This window comes from Mytilus galloprovincialis, chromosome 13 (assembly GCF_965363235.1).
Source record: "Mytilus galloprovincialis chromosome 13, xbMytGall1.hap1.1, whole genome shotgun sequence".
In the NCBI taxonomy this organism is placed as follows: domain Eukaryota; kingdom Metazoa; phylum Mollusca; class Bivalvia; order Mytilida; family Mytilidae; genus Mytilus; species Mytilus galloprovincialis.
The window spans coordinates 1870372-1888911 of NC_134850.1; the positions used below are offsets into that span (position 1 = coordinate 1870372).

General features: G+C 33.2%; 1 protein-coding gene across 1 annotated transcript; it reads left to right on the forward strand.

Annotated features, from left to right (window-relative positions):
• Positions 1 to 1745: 1745 nt before the first annotated feature.
• LOC143056116 (uncharacterized) lies at positions 1746 to 17979 on the forward strand. The gene is made up of 5 exons (XM_076229199.1): positions 1746 to 1823; positions 3353 to 5162; positions 12718 to 12915; positions 14229 to 14390; positions 16680 to 17979. Exons 2-5 carry the CDS (start codon positions 3393 to 3395, stop codon positions 17262 to 17264), a joined length of 2715 nt encoding a protein of 904 aa, XP_076085314.1. The 5' UTR covers positions 1746 to 1823; positions 3353 to 3392; the 3' UTR covers positions 17265 to 17979.
• Positions 17980 to 18540: the final 561 nt, after the last annotated feature.

Genomic DNA, 18540 nt, shown 5'->3' on the forward strand with positions numbered 1-18540 from the left:
TCTGATAATTTAAAATAGTCATCATTTATTTCATATAAGTATATATTAGACATCCAGTTTCTGATATATAAAACAAAATTTGTATAGGTTGAAATTTCCTTCAGAAGCCACCTACTTCAAAGCAGCCTTAAACTCATAACCCTTTAATGGGTATTAAACTTTAATTTTATTACAGGTTAATTACCACATAAGTTTTAAATTCATATAGCTGATAGTTCACACTTCTTGGGTGTTATCATTTGGTCATCAAAGTGTAATTATTACAGGTTGAATTATCATTAATTAATTATCAATTTCTAGAACTGAAATTAACCCTTTCATAAGCCATAAACATGCATGTTATTTAACAGGTTAATTACCACTATTTCTAAATATCAGATAATTAATACTACTTTGTTGTTGTTATTTAACACAGATTAAAGGGGTCATAAAATTTCTGCCTTTCTGACCACCTGGCTCTTGTAAATGCTTTATAATGATTAACCAATAAATAGGTATGAAGGAAAACATAACACTAAAACAATGTTACTTTTATGAAATAAAAATAACACACCTATAAATTTACTAAATATTATTAATTTAAATACTGCAGGTGTACTTTTAATGAAAACTGATTGAGCAATCTGATCTTTTGTCATTATTTTTATTAACATTAAGACATTTTCTATTTATTCATTTTTTCATATTTTTAGTAAACAAATTTTTCTGTAAATTTGTTTAAAACTTTTTCAAATCAAGAATTTTGATGTGGAAGGGTTATCAAATATCATGTCATAATTTCATATCTTGCATGTAATTTCTAATGCTTCTGTATAAATTTGAACCAAATAAACATAATTAAAAGTTCACAAATTAGAAAGAAAAAAATCTATACAAATACTATGTCTCAAAATGATAAAAAAAAAAATGTTTGCAGAGAAAATCAAGATCCCATGCAACACCACATAATTCAGTACAGTTTTGATTTTAATGGTTTGAGTCTAAATGAAAAATGTTTATCACCAAAAAGGGTTGGCCCCCCTTTTTTTGGCCGATCATTGGGGGGATATGGTTGGAACCCACCCTTTGTCCTGGGTTGGGAACCCCCCATTTTAATTTGGCTGGATTCGTCCCCGCATACTTACATAGATTGTACACCAAAATAATACTGATTTGCACAATCAGAAAAATCAATATGAAGGATAACTGATCAGATTTTATCTTCTTTATATTATTCATTCAGATATTGCATCTTAAATATTTAATTGTAACAATAAAGATATGAAGTCCACCAAAATAAATCTGAAAAAAAGAGAATTATTCTTTAATTCTTACCTGTCTAAAATATTCCTTATAAGAAAAATTATGCTTAGTAGACTACATTTAATAGTATAGCAAACCAAATATATTTCCTAAATCTAAAAGGGGGGAAAAGGTGAGAAATATAGAGAGAAAAAAAAGATTTTCCTTGTGGTATTATTATATGAACAGCTTATTTATATTCGGTTTTAGAACTTCCTTACAATTTTTAGTGTTATTAACAGGATTTATATAAAAAAAAAACACCTATAGATATATTTCTAAAATGGCCTAATAAATCTAGTGGGAGTGTCAAAAGGCAAGGTAAGTTCTTTTAACCAATCAAAAGTATTCAGGGCAATAAAATTGTCAATCATTGCTGGGTTGACAGAACATACTAATTACAGGTATTAAGAGTAAGGTACAGCAGTAAAACTATTCACAAGCTGATTTAAATTCCAAATGTTAAAGAGGATTATAGTTTTGTTTATCTGTATCATTGTTTCATGTGCTAAAATTCAAGATGTGAAGACCAGGAAATTTTGGTGAGTCTTTTTTTTTAAACTTTTTTTTTTAGTCTATGATAATGACTGTAATAAGCTATATATAAACTGAACAATTGTGAAGCGAATTCTCTAAGTTAATTAATGTTTTTAATTTGATATCACCTTCATTTCTCATAGTTGGTTCAACCTGAACAAAAATGCATGCAAGCTAGGTACTACTGGTACAAGTGATTTTTATTTACTTGAAAAAGTAAAATAAAATATACTTATATAATGGAATATGTAGGATACTTTATATATACAAGTTATTTGTAGGATATTTATACAAGTGAATTTTATTTACTTTTACATGTTAAAATAAAATTGGCCTACTTATATCCCTTAGACATTCAGATTGTTTTACTTATATATTTTATAAGTGAAAAAGTCATCCTATCTTTTTTTCTTAAATTTTACAGATTTTTAAAATTGCTCTAACAGAATTTTAAATTGTCTGCCCTTAACAGTTGTCTTTCCTTATCATTTTTTAAAGCAATTGCTTTTATGCCGTCGCGTATGGCCATCTTTGTGACCCAGATCAGAGACTCCGCCCAGATCAAGCCATAGTATTTTGTTAAACAGGCTCCTGGTCAGTCATTCTTTAACACCGATGTATTTTTTCTAATGCCTTTTTAAGTTATTGTCAGAAGTGTTAAAAATCCCCCTTTTTTTTATGAATAAAGCCCCATAAATCCAAAACTTAAAATCTGAAATTACAAAAAAAGTGAAAGGGAGCTTTCAATTATAGATATAAACAATTCACCAAAGTTTCATGGACATTGGTGAAAGCCTTTTTGAGTTATTGTCCGAAGTGTTGAAAATCACCCCTTTTTTATGAATAAAGCCCCATAAATCCAAAACTTAAAATCTGAAATTAAAAAAAAAACGAACGGGAGCTTACGCCAATAGATATAAACAATTCACTTAAGTTTTATGGATATAGGTGAAGGTGTTTTTGAGTTATTGTCCGAAGTGTGGACGACAGACGGACGGACGGATGGACATACAGACCGACGGACAACGGTATACCATAATACATCCCGTCCCAGGCGTATAATAAAAACAGTCTAAAAATGACAAAAATTGTGAGAGTAAACAATTTGATTAACGATCATAAGTTAACACAGAAATGTAAAGTATAAAATCCCTAGATACCGTAAGGGACGACATCAAGAGTTCAATGAAGGATAAAAAACTTAATTCACATAGTTTTTCCACTGACCTTCTACCCCCCTCTTAACTTATTTTGGGGAAAAATTGATTAACCCATATGGTTATCATGGTTATATATGTAAAAATCAACGTCGGATAACCAAATCTTGTAGCAGTTCAACCCCCCACCCCCAAACTATTTGAAATAAGTTTTTTATCTTACATTGATCTTTTGATGTCGTCCCTAAGAATCCATTGTTTTATCAGTCATGAATTAGAACAGTAGTCAGCAAAATTATTTATTCTTGATAGTGTTATTGATTTGGGAAAAAATCTCAAAAAATCAATTTTAGTAACAATTTCAATTTATATTTCAGTGAGGTTGTGCCGTCACCAGCAGGCATATTTTACTCTATCATGTCATCAGACAGCAAGAGACATTGTTGCATGTGCAACACCTGCAATGGGAAATTTGTGAACATAAAGACCTTTCGTTTACACTGCAAGAATGCACATGATGAACATATAAACAATTTGGCAGATGTGCAGAACTTCTCTGATGTAGACCACCTTTACAATTTGCAGAAAAGCCAGGAGAAAGATGTTTATCAGACACCACTTTTTGATGGATCTTCAAGAACAATATTTGACGCAATAGCAGAACATATGCTAATTTTTTCAACGAACAATGGCATGTCAAAAGCAGCTCTTACAGAGTGTTTACAGCATGAGAAACATATCCTTCCACAGCCTAACCTTCTTCCAGCAACCTATAAAGAAGCACTTAATATCATCAAGCCACTTCTGATGCCAATTATACAGTACAAATGCTGCATTAATGACTGTAAATGCTTCCCAATAAATGATGATGTCCGCAATTGCTCAGTGTGTAACGAACTGCTACATTACAAAGACAGTAATAGGTGTAGGAAAACTTACAACTACATGCCTGTTGTTCCTAGGATCAACCGCTGGTACGGTACAAAAAATCTTGCAAAACTTATACATGCAGATAAGGTGAAAATAAATGGCCAACTTAGTGACTATACTGATGGTAAAATATTCATAGATCAGATGAAACATGGTATTTTTAAAGATTCTGATGTATCTAGCTGTGTACCACTAGCTTTGTTCACAGATGGAGTTAATCCAAATAAAAACACTGCAGCCTTAAAATCGATGTGGCCTATCATTCTTACTTGGATAACTCTTCCACAGGATATCCGCTATGTCTTAGGTCCAATGATGTTATTGGGAATCGTACCAGGTCATGGACGTAAAGAACCAAAATCTCTTGACCCCTACATATCGATTCTAGTTGATGAACTACTTGTGAACATGGAATCAAAGATGTATGACTCCCATAAAGAGGCACCTGTAACTGTGAAGATAGCTTTGCTGCAGTACTTATGCGACATCCCTGCTTTTTCCAAGCTGCTGCATTTATCAGGCCAAGCTGCATTGAGATCCTGTGTGTTTTGTAAAGAAGATGGTGTCCGAAGCAACACACTGAACAAGACTTTACATGTATGTAATAGGCAATTTTTACCAGCAGATTCACCACTACGACTTGATAGTAAATCATTTGCCATAAAGAGTGCAATAAACAGTACCAGACCTGAGTCTTTCACTAATGAGGAAGAAATGGCAGCAAGACGGGAGTTTGACCAAAAACCAAACAAAAATCAAAAGACAAATTTTCAAAAGCAAACTGGTGTAAAGGGTATCCATCCACTTACTTCACTACCATATTTTGATAGACTTAAACAGATGCAGACTGATGGCATGCACACTATCTCTGATGTCATCAGCAACATCCTAGACTTGATAAGTGGCAAGACAGACACCATTAAAGTTCGTAACTGTGAGAAACAATACCAACGATTTGAAGAGACATGGCCAAATATGAAGAGAAAGGCACCAGATGCACCTTGTGCCAAACCATCAAAGCAGCGCAAGAAAACTCAACTGCCAAAACCCAAATCTACTCCCACTAGTCTTGAAGAGGCACCTACAATACCAGAGGCACCTACAATACCAGAGGCACCATGGTCACTTTCCAAATTAAAAATTAAGGTTGCAGACAAAAGAGCTGGTTCAATAGAATACCCAAAAGGTTTTGACTACACTCCAGCTGATCACTTCACCCGACAATGGACTCTGAGAACCATGCATGGAAAGCAACAAGTAAGTAATTTCTTAAATTGTTATGTTTTAGAGGCATGTAACCTGTGGGATATTTTCAGGGTTTTTAAATTTTTGAAGCAAATTCATAATACTTTATACTCTTTCGTCCCTCTTTTATAATAATATTTTTAAAATATTTGTAATAATTTTTTTTTCAAAATCACCAAAATCATTAAAATTCAAATCAAATATTGGTCCAAGATTAAATTACATAATTTTATGCCAGAATCACAGGTGAAGAGTTATCAATCTGAAAATTATTTTGAGTTTATCCAAATATTGCCATTGAAGCTAGACAAATCCTGGTGTTTTTCAATATATTTATTGATATTTGAAAAGTCGTTTTTTTTTAATCTCTCAAACATGTTAAATTTTTTTTTGTTGAAATTTCTTGATCATATTAGAATTGTGTAACGTACCTTTGTAGTAAATTTACCCTTTTTGTTGTTAAAATCTGAGAATCTGGCTTCTTAGAAATTTAAAGTCAAAGTGAGCTAGGATATATATATGTATTTTGAGATAAGATCCTTTACATATATATATCTAATTGTTTATAAATGGACCTGTATTGAGTCCATGATAATCTCTGCAACCTCATGTTTATTAGTTTAAGATAAAAAAAAAAAAAAAAAAAAAAAAAAAAAAACACCAGTGTTATTATTTTCAAATCAATATATTGATTCAAAGCTCCATAGTTATTTGATTAACAAAATTTTTTTTTTTATTATCTATTATATAAGTAGATACTGTCAATTAATTTGGTTAAAGATATGTAATAAGTTTCTGAAAAGTAAAAAAAAAAGATTTGACATAAGTTTAACTAAGAGAACCATTCACACTTACATATCATCAGAACTTTGATCAGGAACAATTTAAATCAAAGCGCGAAAGCGCTGTAAAGGCAGTTAATTACAGGTTGTGTGTATTTCTAGTCCAGTTATATCATTATCTTCCATAGAACAGAGGTGGTTTGTAGTATTTAAGATTTAGAATTCTCTTGTACCTAGTTCACCTATATCTATAGTCTACTGTTTACAGTATATTTTCTGTACCTCGCCATGAAATGCATTTTTAAGACATAAGAACTTTTCCTTTTTAATGTAAATAAAACTATTTTTAATTATTGATTATATACACATATTCAATTACTCCTATCCTATGAAAAATAATTCACAAAGATTGACTAGTCTCCGTTCTGTGTGTATTGCTAGAACATCAAGTAACATAATGGTTAATGTACATAGTAACATGTCAACTCTTTTGAAGACAGAACTTTTTTAAAATTCTCCCTCCAAGCAAGATTATTTTTCAGTATAAACATGATCAAGTTATCTACCTGTATTAATGACCTAGAGACTCTCAAGAGCCTGTGTCGCTCACCTTGGACGGTCTATGTGCATATTAAACAACGGACACATATGAAATGACAAAATTGTGTTTTTGATGATGGGGATGTGTTTGTAGATCTTTCTTTACTGAACATTCTTGGTGCTACAATTATCTCTATCTATAATAAACAAATTAATTATCTCTATCTATAATAAACAAATTAATTATCTCTATCTATAATAAACAAATTAACAAAAAATACAAAAATTTATGAAAATTGTTAAAAATTGACTATAAAGGGCAATAACTCTTTAAGGGGTCAACTTAAAATTTTGGTCATATTGACTTATTTGTAGATCTTACTTTGCAGAACATTATTGCTGTTTACAGTTTATCTCTATCTATAATAATATTTAAGATAATAACCAAACTCTGCAAAATTTCCTTCAAATTACTAATTTGGGGGCAGCAATCCATCAACGGGTGGTCAGATTTGTCTGAAAATTCCTGGGCAGATAGATCTTCACTGAAGAGACAATTTCACCCTATGTCAGATTTGCTCTAAATGCTTTGGTTTCAGAGTTATAAGCCAAAATCTACATTTTACCTGTATGTTCTATTTTTGGCCATAGTGGCCATCTCGGTTGGTTGACCGGGTCTAACCACACATTTTTTAAATTAGATACCGCAATGATGATTTTGGTTAAGTTTGGTTAAATTTGGCACAGTAGTTTCAGAGAAGATTTTTTGTAAAAGTTTATGGACGACGAAACCAAGTGATGAGTCAGGTCAGGTGAGCTAAAAAGGAGTTTTTAATCAAGGTAACAATGACATCTGGTGGCCATAAAAGCTGTCTCATTAGCATTTTAACCACTTCCCATATTTGCTTTTAAGACAATAGAAGAAAATTATTCAATGCAAAAACAAAACTTACTTGTAAATATGAAATTCTCTTTACAGTATGAGTTTTTCTCATTGTTGGAGATTGTACAGTAGTACAGTCCTGTAACTGCTTATACCCATTTCTTATCCCCTTCAGTTTGATAAACTCACAGAATATCATATATTTACATTGTGCCACATCTCCTTATTTTTATATGCATTACAATAACATGAACAATTGTAATTCAAATCTATATATATATCAAAGCAAAATGAATTTCACTACTTTCATTCATGCATCCTTTGGAAAAATATAAGTTCTAAAATGACACAATATATGTTTATTTATATAAAAATAATATTTAGTTTTCGACTCTTAACAGGTATAAACAAGAATGTGTCCCCAGTACACGAATGCCCCACTCGCACTATCATTTTCCATGTTCAGTGTACCGTGACATTGAGGTAAAAACTCTAATTTGGCATTAAAATTAAAAAGATCATATCATAGGTAACATGTGTACCAAGTTTGAAGTCGATTGGACTTCAACTTCATCAAAAACTACCTTGACCAAAAACTTTAACCTGAAGAGGGACAGACGGACGGACGGACGAACAGACGAAAGGACGCACAGACCAGAAAACATAATGCCCCCCTACTATCGTAGGTGGGGCATACAAATGCACAGCTGTGTCATGATTTGTGAAATCTGTGCTGAAAACATAGGCATTTATGGTGTTTGAGTAATTCCATCTGTAAAGCTCAACATTAGCTCGTCAGTTGGTGGTGGAGAGTTATAAATCTTTCCCGCAGGATGAATGTACATCTGTTCAGGAAAACCAATTTCACAAATCAAAACTTTCCTCTAGATTTCTCCTACAATATTCATCCAGTTTAGTTCTTTTGGTTTAACGGGACACCGTCCTGATTTTTAATTTTGTAAACCATTCAGTCTCTTGCTTACAAATGGTGCATGCAAATAGGATGGGAATGCATGGCAGTGTAACCGGAGAGCACGAATTTCATTACAAAATTGCTTGTCTCCACCGGGACTCGAACCCGGTACCTCTGTGTTACAAGGCAGCGCGTATACCGACTGAGCTAAAGAAGTACTTCCTTAGCTCAACCGCTTACGGCTGACTAAGTGTCTACTAAGTTATTCTAAGGGAAGCAATCCCGTCACACTTCCCCCACCTCAAGAGTCATTATACTCTATAATGATGATATTTTCATCTTTTTTTTTTATATTTATATTTTAACCTGGCTAGGTAATTCTTCTAACCGTGGGTTATTATTGTTGGGCGCCAATGTAACCGGAGAGCACGAATTTCATTACAAAATTGCTTGTCTCCACCGGGACTCGAACCCGGTACCTCTGTGTTACAAGGCAGCGCGTATACCGACTGAGCTAAAGAAGTACTTCCTTAGCTCAACCGCTTACGGCTGACTAAGTGTCTACTAAGTTATTCTAAGGGAAGCAATCCCGTCACAGCAGTAGACAAGTCTCTATAAAGTGGGTATGTACCCTGAAAAAAGTTTTATAACATTAGCTTTTTTGAAACTTGTGAAAGACTTGTGCAACACACATACCTAAATAACTATAACATAGGTGGAGAGCATCATTCATGTCAATGTTTTGTTCCTGATTACATTGTCATTGATATTTTTCAAGAAAGCCCGGGGCATAGCTCATGAATTCTTGTCATTACAACCGAAATTTACATAATTACTGCTAAAATAATTATCAGTATAATATATCTCTTGTAGAAAAACCATACAATTGTAGTATTAACCAAAAAATGTCAAACATGATATTGAATCGTAATCCCAAAAGTTGTGACGTCTTGAATTCACCCCCCTTTTTATTCTAAAACGATAATTTAAATCTGTCTTCACAGAGGAGGATACAAACACAATGCCAGATAAGGGACCTAGTCCCTATCCCAAAATGGCACCTATTATCATCGGAACCACAGGTGTGGCCAAGCTTCTTCAAAATTTAAACCCACACAAGGCAACAGGACCTGACTCGATATCGTCTCGCTTCCTTAAAGAGTTATCATCAGAATTAGCGCCTGCTCTTGCACACATCTTTCAAGTCTCAATTAATGTTGGACAAGTTCCAGATGACTGGCGCATGGCACATGTGGTGCCCCTCTTCAAGAAAGGAGACAAGAGTACTGCGGCAAATTACCGTCCTGTGTCTCTAACAGCAATTTGCTCCAAAGTGATGGAGCACATACTCCACTCGAAGATAATGGAACATCTAGAAAAGCACTCCATTTTAACACCAGCCCAACATGGATTCCGCACAAAACGCTCATGTGAGACTCAACTGATCGCCACTATTCATGAACTGGCAAATGGACTATCAGATGGCCAACAAATCGACGCAATACTATTAGACTTTGCCAAAGCCTTTGATAAGGTGCCACACAAGCGACTTCTCCATAAGCTCCAATACTATGGAGTCAGTGACTATACTCTCAAATGGGTGGAGAGCTTCCTGAACAGTAGGAAACAACATGTTCTAGTGGAGGGAACAATGTCAGACGAAGCAGAGGTAGTTTCTGGTGTACCACAAGGTACAGTAATGGGACCCCTGCTCTTTCTTGTCTTCATCAATGACCTCCCTGAATCGGTTAACTCGAGCGTGAAATTGTTTGCTGATGACTGCCTGTTATACCGTCCTATAAGATCCACTAGCGATTCCATCAAGCTACAAGATGACCTTGATAAATTAGAAAAATGGGAAAATGATTGGCAAATGGCGTTCCACCCGCAAAAATGTACTACCATCCATATCAGCAAGAAACGCAAACCCACCATATGCGATTACCATCTGCATGGCCATACCCTTGAAAGCGTCCCAGGCGGGAAATACCTTGGCTTATACATCAGCAAGGACCTGTCTTGGCGTGAGCACATCAACCAGACCACAGCCAAAGCCTCCAGATCTGTTGGATTCCTGCGAAGGAACCTCCGGAGTTGTCCTCAGGAAGTAAAAAGTCAAGCATATACGACTTTAGTAAGACCCGTCCTTGAGTACGCCAGCGCTGTCTGGGATCCCTACCAGCAACAACAAATTCAACAACTGGAAAATGTACAACGCCAGGCTGCTAGATTCGTAATGGGGGACTTTTTCTCAAGAGAACCAGGCTGTGTGACTAAAATGACTCAGCAACTAGGTTGGGAACCACTGGAACATAGGAGAGCCAGGAGCAGAGTCATCATGTTCTACAAGATAATAAACCATATTGTAGAAGTTCCTGTTCACCACCTGCTCTGCCATCATGATACCAGAACCCGTGGTTCCATATCAAATAACATCAGACAGATAAGGACCAGACTGGACTGCTTTAAATATTCGTTCATCCCAGCCACCATCATATCCTGGAACAACATACCTCCAGATATCCGAGCTTCCCCGTCTGTGGAACACTTTCGACACGCCATCCAAGATGTCAGCGTGTCGACACTACTCCACATCTAAATTACAGCACCGTTTTTAACTGTACATACAGATCTCTTTTAATTGTACATACTTGAAGGTTTTTAGCTGTTCACTCACGCTGGAGTATATACACTCAAATATGAGTCCACTCCTTGACGGGAAGATAGATAGATAGATAGATAATTGCGGTTGCAAACAGACTTTGGTTTACTTGCATGGCGATTATATAAATAACAGTATATATTTCTTAAAGAAAATAAAGTTTTACCATGAATAGTTTCCTGAACGTAGTCGTTTTCAGTAAAATGTGCCTTGCAAACAACAGCTGATTGATATGGGTTCTACGATTGCATCGCACATGACAAATTTACGTTTGAGCCATGGCGTTGATCCAACTTTTCCTTCTTATTAAGTCATTTAGAAATGCAAGTCCTCCTCTTAAATGACACTCAGGTACACACCAACAAGGACTAGGCATCGTTAATTGTGTGATTGTTTTGCAGTGCAAAAACGGAAGTTAAGGACGGAACTGACTGGTCTCACTAATAAGAGACAAGAAGAATTTTAGAGACAAACAGCGACAAGAAGTTTAATTTAGTGACGAAGCGACAATAAATAACAAGTAAGTAAGTAAGTAAGTAAATTTTGTTTAGAGTCGGCATATATATACATTATAACAGAGAAAACATGAGCTCTGGTGAGCTCTTTAACCGACTATCAAGGGACAAGCGAATCGTAATTCTCTCACGAGGCTATTCTCATTTGATGTGATAGGGTGAAGCTACACCTATCAAATATGTCCCTATGAAAAAGAAGAATTTCACTGTTAGAAAGGAATGGTTTTGATTCAATAAATTCTTTAAAAGGAAATTGAAATTTTTTGGTTTTGATGGCCAATTTTTAGCGTGTGCATAAAATATATTTTTTTTTATATCTAATAAAAACTAATCCCTTTCTTCTTAATAAAAACATATTTTTATCTATCAATGTACAGTAATATAAAAAATGTTTTATAACCGCCCCTATAATAAAAAATAATGCATGTTTTTTTTAATATCTATGGGGAATAAGTTGTTGCAATGACATTTTTTTTATTTATGTATAGTCGCTATATAGTCTTCTTGACGCTTCTTCTCGCTAAATTAATTATATTGTCGCTTCTTATCGCTATTTTAATTTTATTGTCGCTTCTTATCACTTTTTGACGCTTCTTGTCTTTAATTAGTGGAACCCTATTCAGGAACGATAATTTCGTATTTTACATAACTGAGACCGAAATAACTATAACGTCATACGGCTTCACGTACAGAAATACTTTAAATTGTATATATGCATTATAATTCACGGTCAGTCGACTTTTAATTATAATATCATGTTATATCAACGAGTGAAATGATTTTAAAATATCTTTAGATCGCAAATAGTACTCGAAATTGAACGGACCTCTTTCCACACGGAATTCGAATAATGATAGTTTGTAATCAGATTGACTGCTTATAATGCAAAATACACATTAATAAACAGATTTTTAAAACGAACAATACACACTGATCGTTTCTTTATTTCCCAATGTAAATGAAAGGAACAAAAACCAATACATACCACAAAAAGTAGAGGAGAAATTTAAACATTTCCGGATCTATTTCTTGCAAAATGACCCCCAGCAAATATTTGCGTAAGGAAAGATGAACCTCATGACTTGAAAGTCAGGCCTTAAAGCACTGCCTTTAAAAACTATAACAATGAGCCATAATAATTACATGGGGCAAGTTAGAAAGGTTTTTACAAATAAATCAAATGAATCATGGTAAGGATGGGTTTGTAGAGTAGAACATTAATAAATAGAATTTGAATATCAATGCATTCTGAATTTTTAAATTCTGTTTTAGTTTGTGACCTACAATGTAGCTGCCTGGTGTTTGAGAGGACTACTTGGACATCAACAGGAACAAACCCTTTTCCAACTGTTTACTGTTCTTAGTCGACTGGTTAAACCAACCTTCATGAAAGATGAAATACCATCATTGATAGCAGACACTCATCTTGCTGTGGCATTGCTTGAAAGGGATTTTCCACTCACTTTACAGGTAAAATAGGGTTACAGATCTGTACTTTAAAATATATAAAAAAAGATGTGGTATGATTGCCAATGAGACAACTCTCCACAAGAGACCAAATGACACAGAAATTTACAACTAAGGCCTTCAGCAATAAGCAAAACCCATACCGCATAGTCAGCTATAAAAGGACACTACAGTGTAAATGACAAATTCAGTTGAGAAAACTAATGGTCTAATTTATGTACAAAATATGAATAGAATAAATTTGTAACACATCAACAAACAACAACCATTAAATTACAGGCTGCTGACTTGAGAAGGTACATACATACAGAATGTGGCAGGGTGAAACAGTGGGACAGTAGTGTTACAGTACAACATATTAAATAACTATAAAAATCTGTTTGAAATGGCTTAACTCATCAGATGGATACCATATGGGTACAAATAGAAATATACATCTAACAAATAAACACAGATTAGACGTGGCTGGGTACATATACATTTACATATATAATAATAATGACTTGGCAACCAACGAGGACAGCCAATTTTATTGAAAATAGAACATGGTGGGAAAAATGAAAAGTATCTTTGTGATGAAGATGGCCTTTGGTGGGCGGATTTAACAGAGTTGTTTAGCTTTAGATATTATATTATTTTTGCTTATAATATGATTTATACCAAACATCTGAAACCTGTTACCGCAGAAAGTGTTTTTATTTATAAATTTGTGACATAAAATAACTTCTTATAGCTGACTATGTGGTATATGGGCTTTGCTCATTGTGGAAGGCTGTACATTTACCTATAATTGTTAATGTCTGTGTCATTTTCGTCTTTTGTAGATAGTTGTCTCATTGGCAATCATACCACATAAATCCTTTTTTTTTATATATATTTTATGGGTTTGTTTATTAAACAAAATGATTTATCATGTTTATATGAAAATTATGTTCACAAAATGTATTGAAGTGGCCAGATAAGAATGGTGACCTTTGCTGATTAGGGCCTTATCGTAGGACTTCTAGTGTATGAGTCATATGATGTAATAAATGCAGGATCCCCCTTTTAATTAATTCAATTTAGTATAATTAACTCGTTCGCAGTTCCTGTTCTCTCTATAATTGCAGTAAATAATCAACATGTGTGTTTTGTAATATGCATTGACCTCTTTGGCATATGAAAACTTTACTTCTGGTGATACTAATTAGTTTCCAAATAACTTGAAAGATTGGAATAAATGTCAGCCTAACAGGTTCTAACTTTATTTTAAGAATCACTTTACACTTACAACAAATAATAATTATAATGTGTAGAAATTGTTTCTTGATTTGCAGAACTTGACCACCCACTTACTTCATCACATTTCTGAAGGCTATAATGATTTTGGGCCATTGTACGACAGATGGTTGTATCCATTAGAAAGAGCCAATAGTTGGATTACAAGACAGATCGTGCAACATGGTCATGAGGAGTCAACAGTTATGCAAACATATCGTGTAAGTTTTAAATTTATTTTTGTCAACAAGTGCTAAAAAACAATTTGATCATTAAAAAATTGCGGTATAAGGATAAAAAAAAAAAAATTATCGGCACAATATTTTGTCTTATAATAGGAATATAAATTTTCTATTTTCTTATCATCTAAAATCATTGAAAATTGTCTTTGATAAAACTTTATATTCACTGCAGCAAGAATCACAAGAGGTTCCGCGTCCATGTTACTAAATATTTGATCAAGATAGTTGAATTATAAAGGAGTAGGTCCGGTAAGGACTCATTTTGGCCTCAAATTTCAGTTTCATCTGACAAAAGATTTTGACCACTTTTTAAACATTTAAGGTGGTATTGGGAGTCTAAAATAGAAATGATAGAATTTGTTCATACTTTGCCAAAACGTAGTATCTATTGATATATGTTGAAAAATATAATAAAAATGATAGGTCACCGCGCATTTTCTCAAGCTACAGGATGTGACAAAATGACACATTTTGTATGGATTATACAGGAATAAACACCATTTTGTGATTAAAAAGTAAACAAAATGATAGAATTGTTGAAAAAGGAAAAGATAGCTTTCAGACAATGCTCGGAGAATATCAAAGGAAAAGATAGGGTCACTGTACGTTTTTTTCAGCTAAAATACAAAATAGGAAAATTCCATGTAGAATCCTTTAGAAAATGCATTGTTTCAGAGCTATACCTCCCCTTAAAATGCCAATTTAAAAAAAAACAAAAAAACAAACAATATTAATCAACATTTTCAAAAATGTTAATATTTATAAGTTATATTCTTATAAATTGGTTTTTTAATGAAAATTCATATTAAATATCTGCATTCCTGCATCAAATTTTGCTAATTTGTTAGAAAATCTGGACCTTTGGTTCTCTGTTTTTAACAATCCAAGATGGAGGAAGACACCCATACTACCTTAAGTGTCTATTTCACTTGATTCAATTAGTAAATGTGAAAGATTTTTACTGATTTAGTAATTAAAATTGATCCGATTCAAGCTCAAATATGCAAAATTTCTCAAATATGCCAAAAAAGGTCACTTTTCAGATTGTTTTTGTCGAAATTGAAAGTGGCCTCATCCGTGTTCATCCACAACCTCTATATATGTTATGTATTATCATAAAATACAACTTACATTTCAATATTAGGGATGAACATGAATGCGGCCACTTTCGCTTTAAAAGGGAAACCGTCAAAAATTTAACTAAAATGATAGAATTTTGAAGTTTTCAGTAATTTAGCATGACTTAATGGTGCCACAACATGATATATGTCAATTGTATTGTCAAAAACAGCCAATTTTTATGTAGCAGAAGCATTCAACTGTCCAATAAATAAGTTAAAGTTTACATTTTAACAATTTTGTAAAACTGTTATATTTTGGGGCCAAAAAGGGGTCTTACTGGACCTACTCCTTTTTAAGCCCAAGCCTAGGTGGGACCTTTAAAATTCATACTTTTAACTATTGAGATTTGATAAATTTGATAATCCACAAGTAACTATGTAGAAATCTGTTTCTTTATATGAAAAAAATAATTTTCATTAACACCTGTTTGTATATTTTGATTCATTCATGTAGGTCAATCCTGTTTGGTATGCAGTTGCCTTAGCATTGACACATTCTCATTTCCATTTTCCACTGCCCCCTCAGTCAAGGTTTATTGACTTTGAAAATTTGACTAAGTTAACATGTATTTGATTGGGATTAGGTCAGTTCAATGGGAACCATTAGTTGTAGGCCAATGTAAATTGGTATTCAATTGCATAAGCATTTGTACATCTAATTTCCATTGAGAATATTTGTCCATGCCCCCTCAGTCATTGTCTAACAACTTGTAAACTCTTGCTAAGTTTAAATTTATAAGTTTCTGATTAGATCAGTGTAGAGGAACTACTTATGTGAAGTCAATGATAATTAGTAAGCAATCATTTCAATGGAGATTATATTTGCCCCTCCCCCCCCCCCTTTTTCCCACCTCTTCATGGTTCATTGACTTAGTTAACAAGTTTATGTTTGTTGAAAGGGACAACAGTTTATAAAAAGTCAATGGTATTTGGTATGCAGTTGTATTCGCATTGGCACATCTCATTTACATGGAGATTCTTAAGCGATGTACCTCAGTCATAGTTCGTCGACTTTGAATATTTGCTATTTTAGTTTCGACATTTGCATAATGGTAATCAAAATTAAAAAAAGGCGAGACATATCTCATTGATAATAGTTTATTTAAAGATGTCCTGCATTTTATTATTAATTTTCTTTTTCTTTCAGATTTATGATTGGAGTGTGTTTAATTTATTAAGCGGTACAGTTAAACAAGAAACAACTGATAGGCAGACATCACTTCGACGAATTGTCAAGAAGATATGCAATTCAGAAGAAGACTTGCTAAAAACCAACAAACATTCAAGTAAGACAATGCTTCCAACTGATCACATCAAAATAATCAAGGAAAAGTATTGCAAAATATTCAGCAATTCTGACATTGAAATGTGCGACATTGATCCAGTTGTAGAATCAATACAAACAACAACAAGATACGACAAAACCAAAAGAAAGGACATTTTCTTTGCCACAGAGTCCCATCAAATTTCAGCAAGATCATGTGATTTTATAATTCATACAAGAGATCCTTCAAAGGTTTTTGGCAAAATAAAAAAATTGTACAGACATTCATTTAGGAACAATGTGTACACCTGGGTACTGCTGGATCGTTTTCCATTAGCAGAACAATGTGGACTATTTTGGTTTTCTGAAAACAAGACTTTAATGACAAATCTTTGCCTGTTGAGTGACATAAGCGATCCACTTGTTTCTGCTGTCGAAGAGGACAATCGTTGGTTTTTGAATGTATGATTAAATTAGTGATAACATCTATCGTACATAAGGATCACCACACATAAGAATTTTAGGATGTGCCTGTGCCTAATATGCAGGATACCTTTGTGTTTTTAAAACTTCCTAAATAAAATAAATAAATTTTTCATGGACTGTATAAAGTGTGCACTTGCTTTCACAGTCATGACAGTGTAGGATATCTGTAGTTTTAAATTTTCCTAAATTAATGAATAATTTTGATGGGAACAACTTTAAATTGATATAAGCCTCTTGATGTATACATTAACAGTTTAAAATTTATTCAGATACAACACTTTATTTTTTAAGGGGAAATTGCATGAATCTCTATGTATGAAATAAGACCATTTGTTTTTCTGAGAGCTGTTTAATAATAATAACAAATATCTTTGTTATGCCTTATTGATATTGATTATTAATAAAAGAATAGCGTGTATTTCTATTTAAATGCATGACTTAGCAGAAGTTGAAGTGAATTAATTTATTTAATAAAATTCCATTTTGAAATTAATAGAATTTGAAGAATTTGTGGAAACTATTCATATCCTGGATTTGCTTTGTGCTGTATTTTAACTGTTTTAAATTTTAACACAAATTTTGTTTAGTTTAAAGAGTAAATGTGTGTATATCTGTTTTATTATCTGTTTTATTATATATATAGTTTTAAGTTTTGTGTTATATATATTATATCACTATTTATAATATTGAGTTTGTGCTGGAAATAAATTATTTGATCTATGTATATACATCTCTTATTTTACACATCTAGAAATTAAATTGAAAAAAAAGACGTCTTTGTTGAATTACATCAATAACTCGTCATCTTATTATCACCAAGTTCGTCTTGAACATTCATTTAAAATGATATCAGCATCTGCAATATTTGGCAGTTTATATGTCATTTCAAAAAGAAAAAAAATCTAACACACACATGTGGAGCAGGATCTGCTTTAACAGTTCACCTGAGATCACCCCCTGTTTTTGGTGGGGTTAATGTTGCTTATAAAAAAGAAGATGTGGTATGATTGCCAATGAGACAACTATCCATAAAAGGCCAAAATGACACAGACATTAACAACTATAGGTCACTGTACGGCCTTCAACAATGAGCAGAGCCCATACCGCATAATTAGTTATAACAGGCCCCTATAAGACAATGTAAAACTATTCAAACGAGAAAACTATTGGCCTTACTTATGTTACACAAACACAAACAACAACCACTGATTATGCAGGCTAGCACTTAGTCTTTAGTTTTCATGTTATGTTTTCTGTA

What these genes read in the sequence shown, in the direction of transcription:
- LOC143056116 (XM_076229199.1), top strand. Translation starts at nt 3,393, where the DNA reads ATGTCATCAGACAGCAAGAGACATTGTTGCATGTGCAACACCTGCAAT. An exon ending in CCATGCATGGAAAGCAACAA is followed by an intron (nt 5,163 to 12,717) that starts GTAAGTAATTTC and finishes ATTCTGTTTTAG; the next exon opens with TTTGTGACCTACAATGTAGC. An exon ending in CAGTTATGCAAACATATCGT is followed by an intron (nt 14,391 to 16,679) that starts GTAAGTTTTAAA and finishes TTTTTCTTTCAG; the next exon opens with ATTTATGATTGGAGTGTGTT.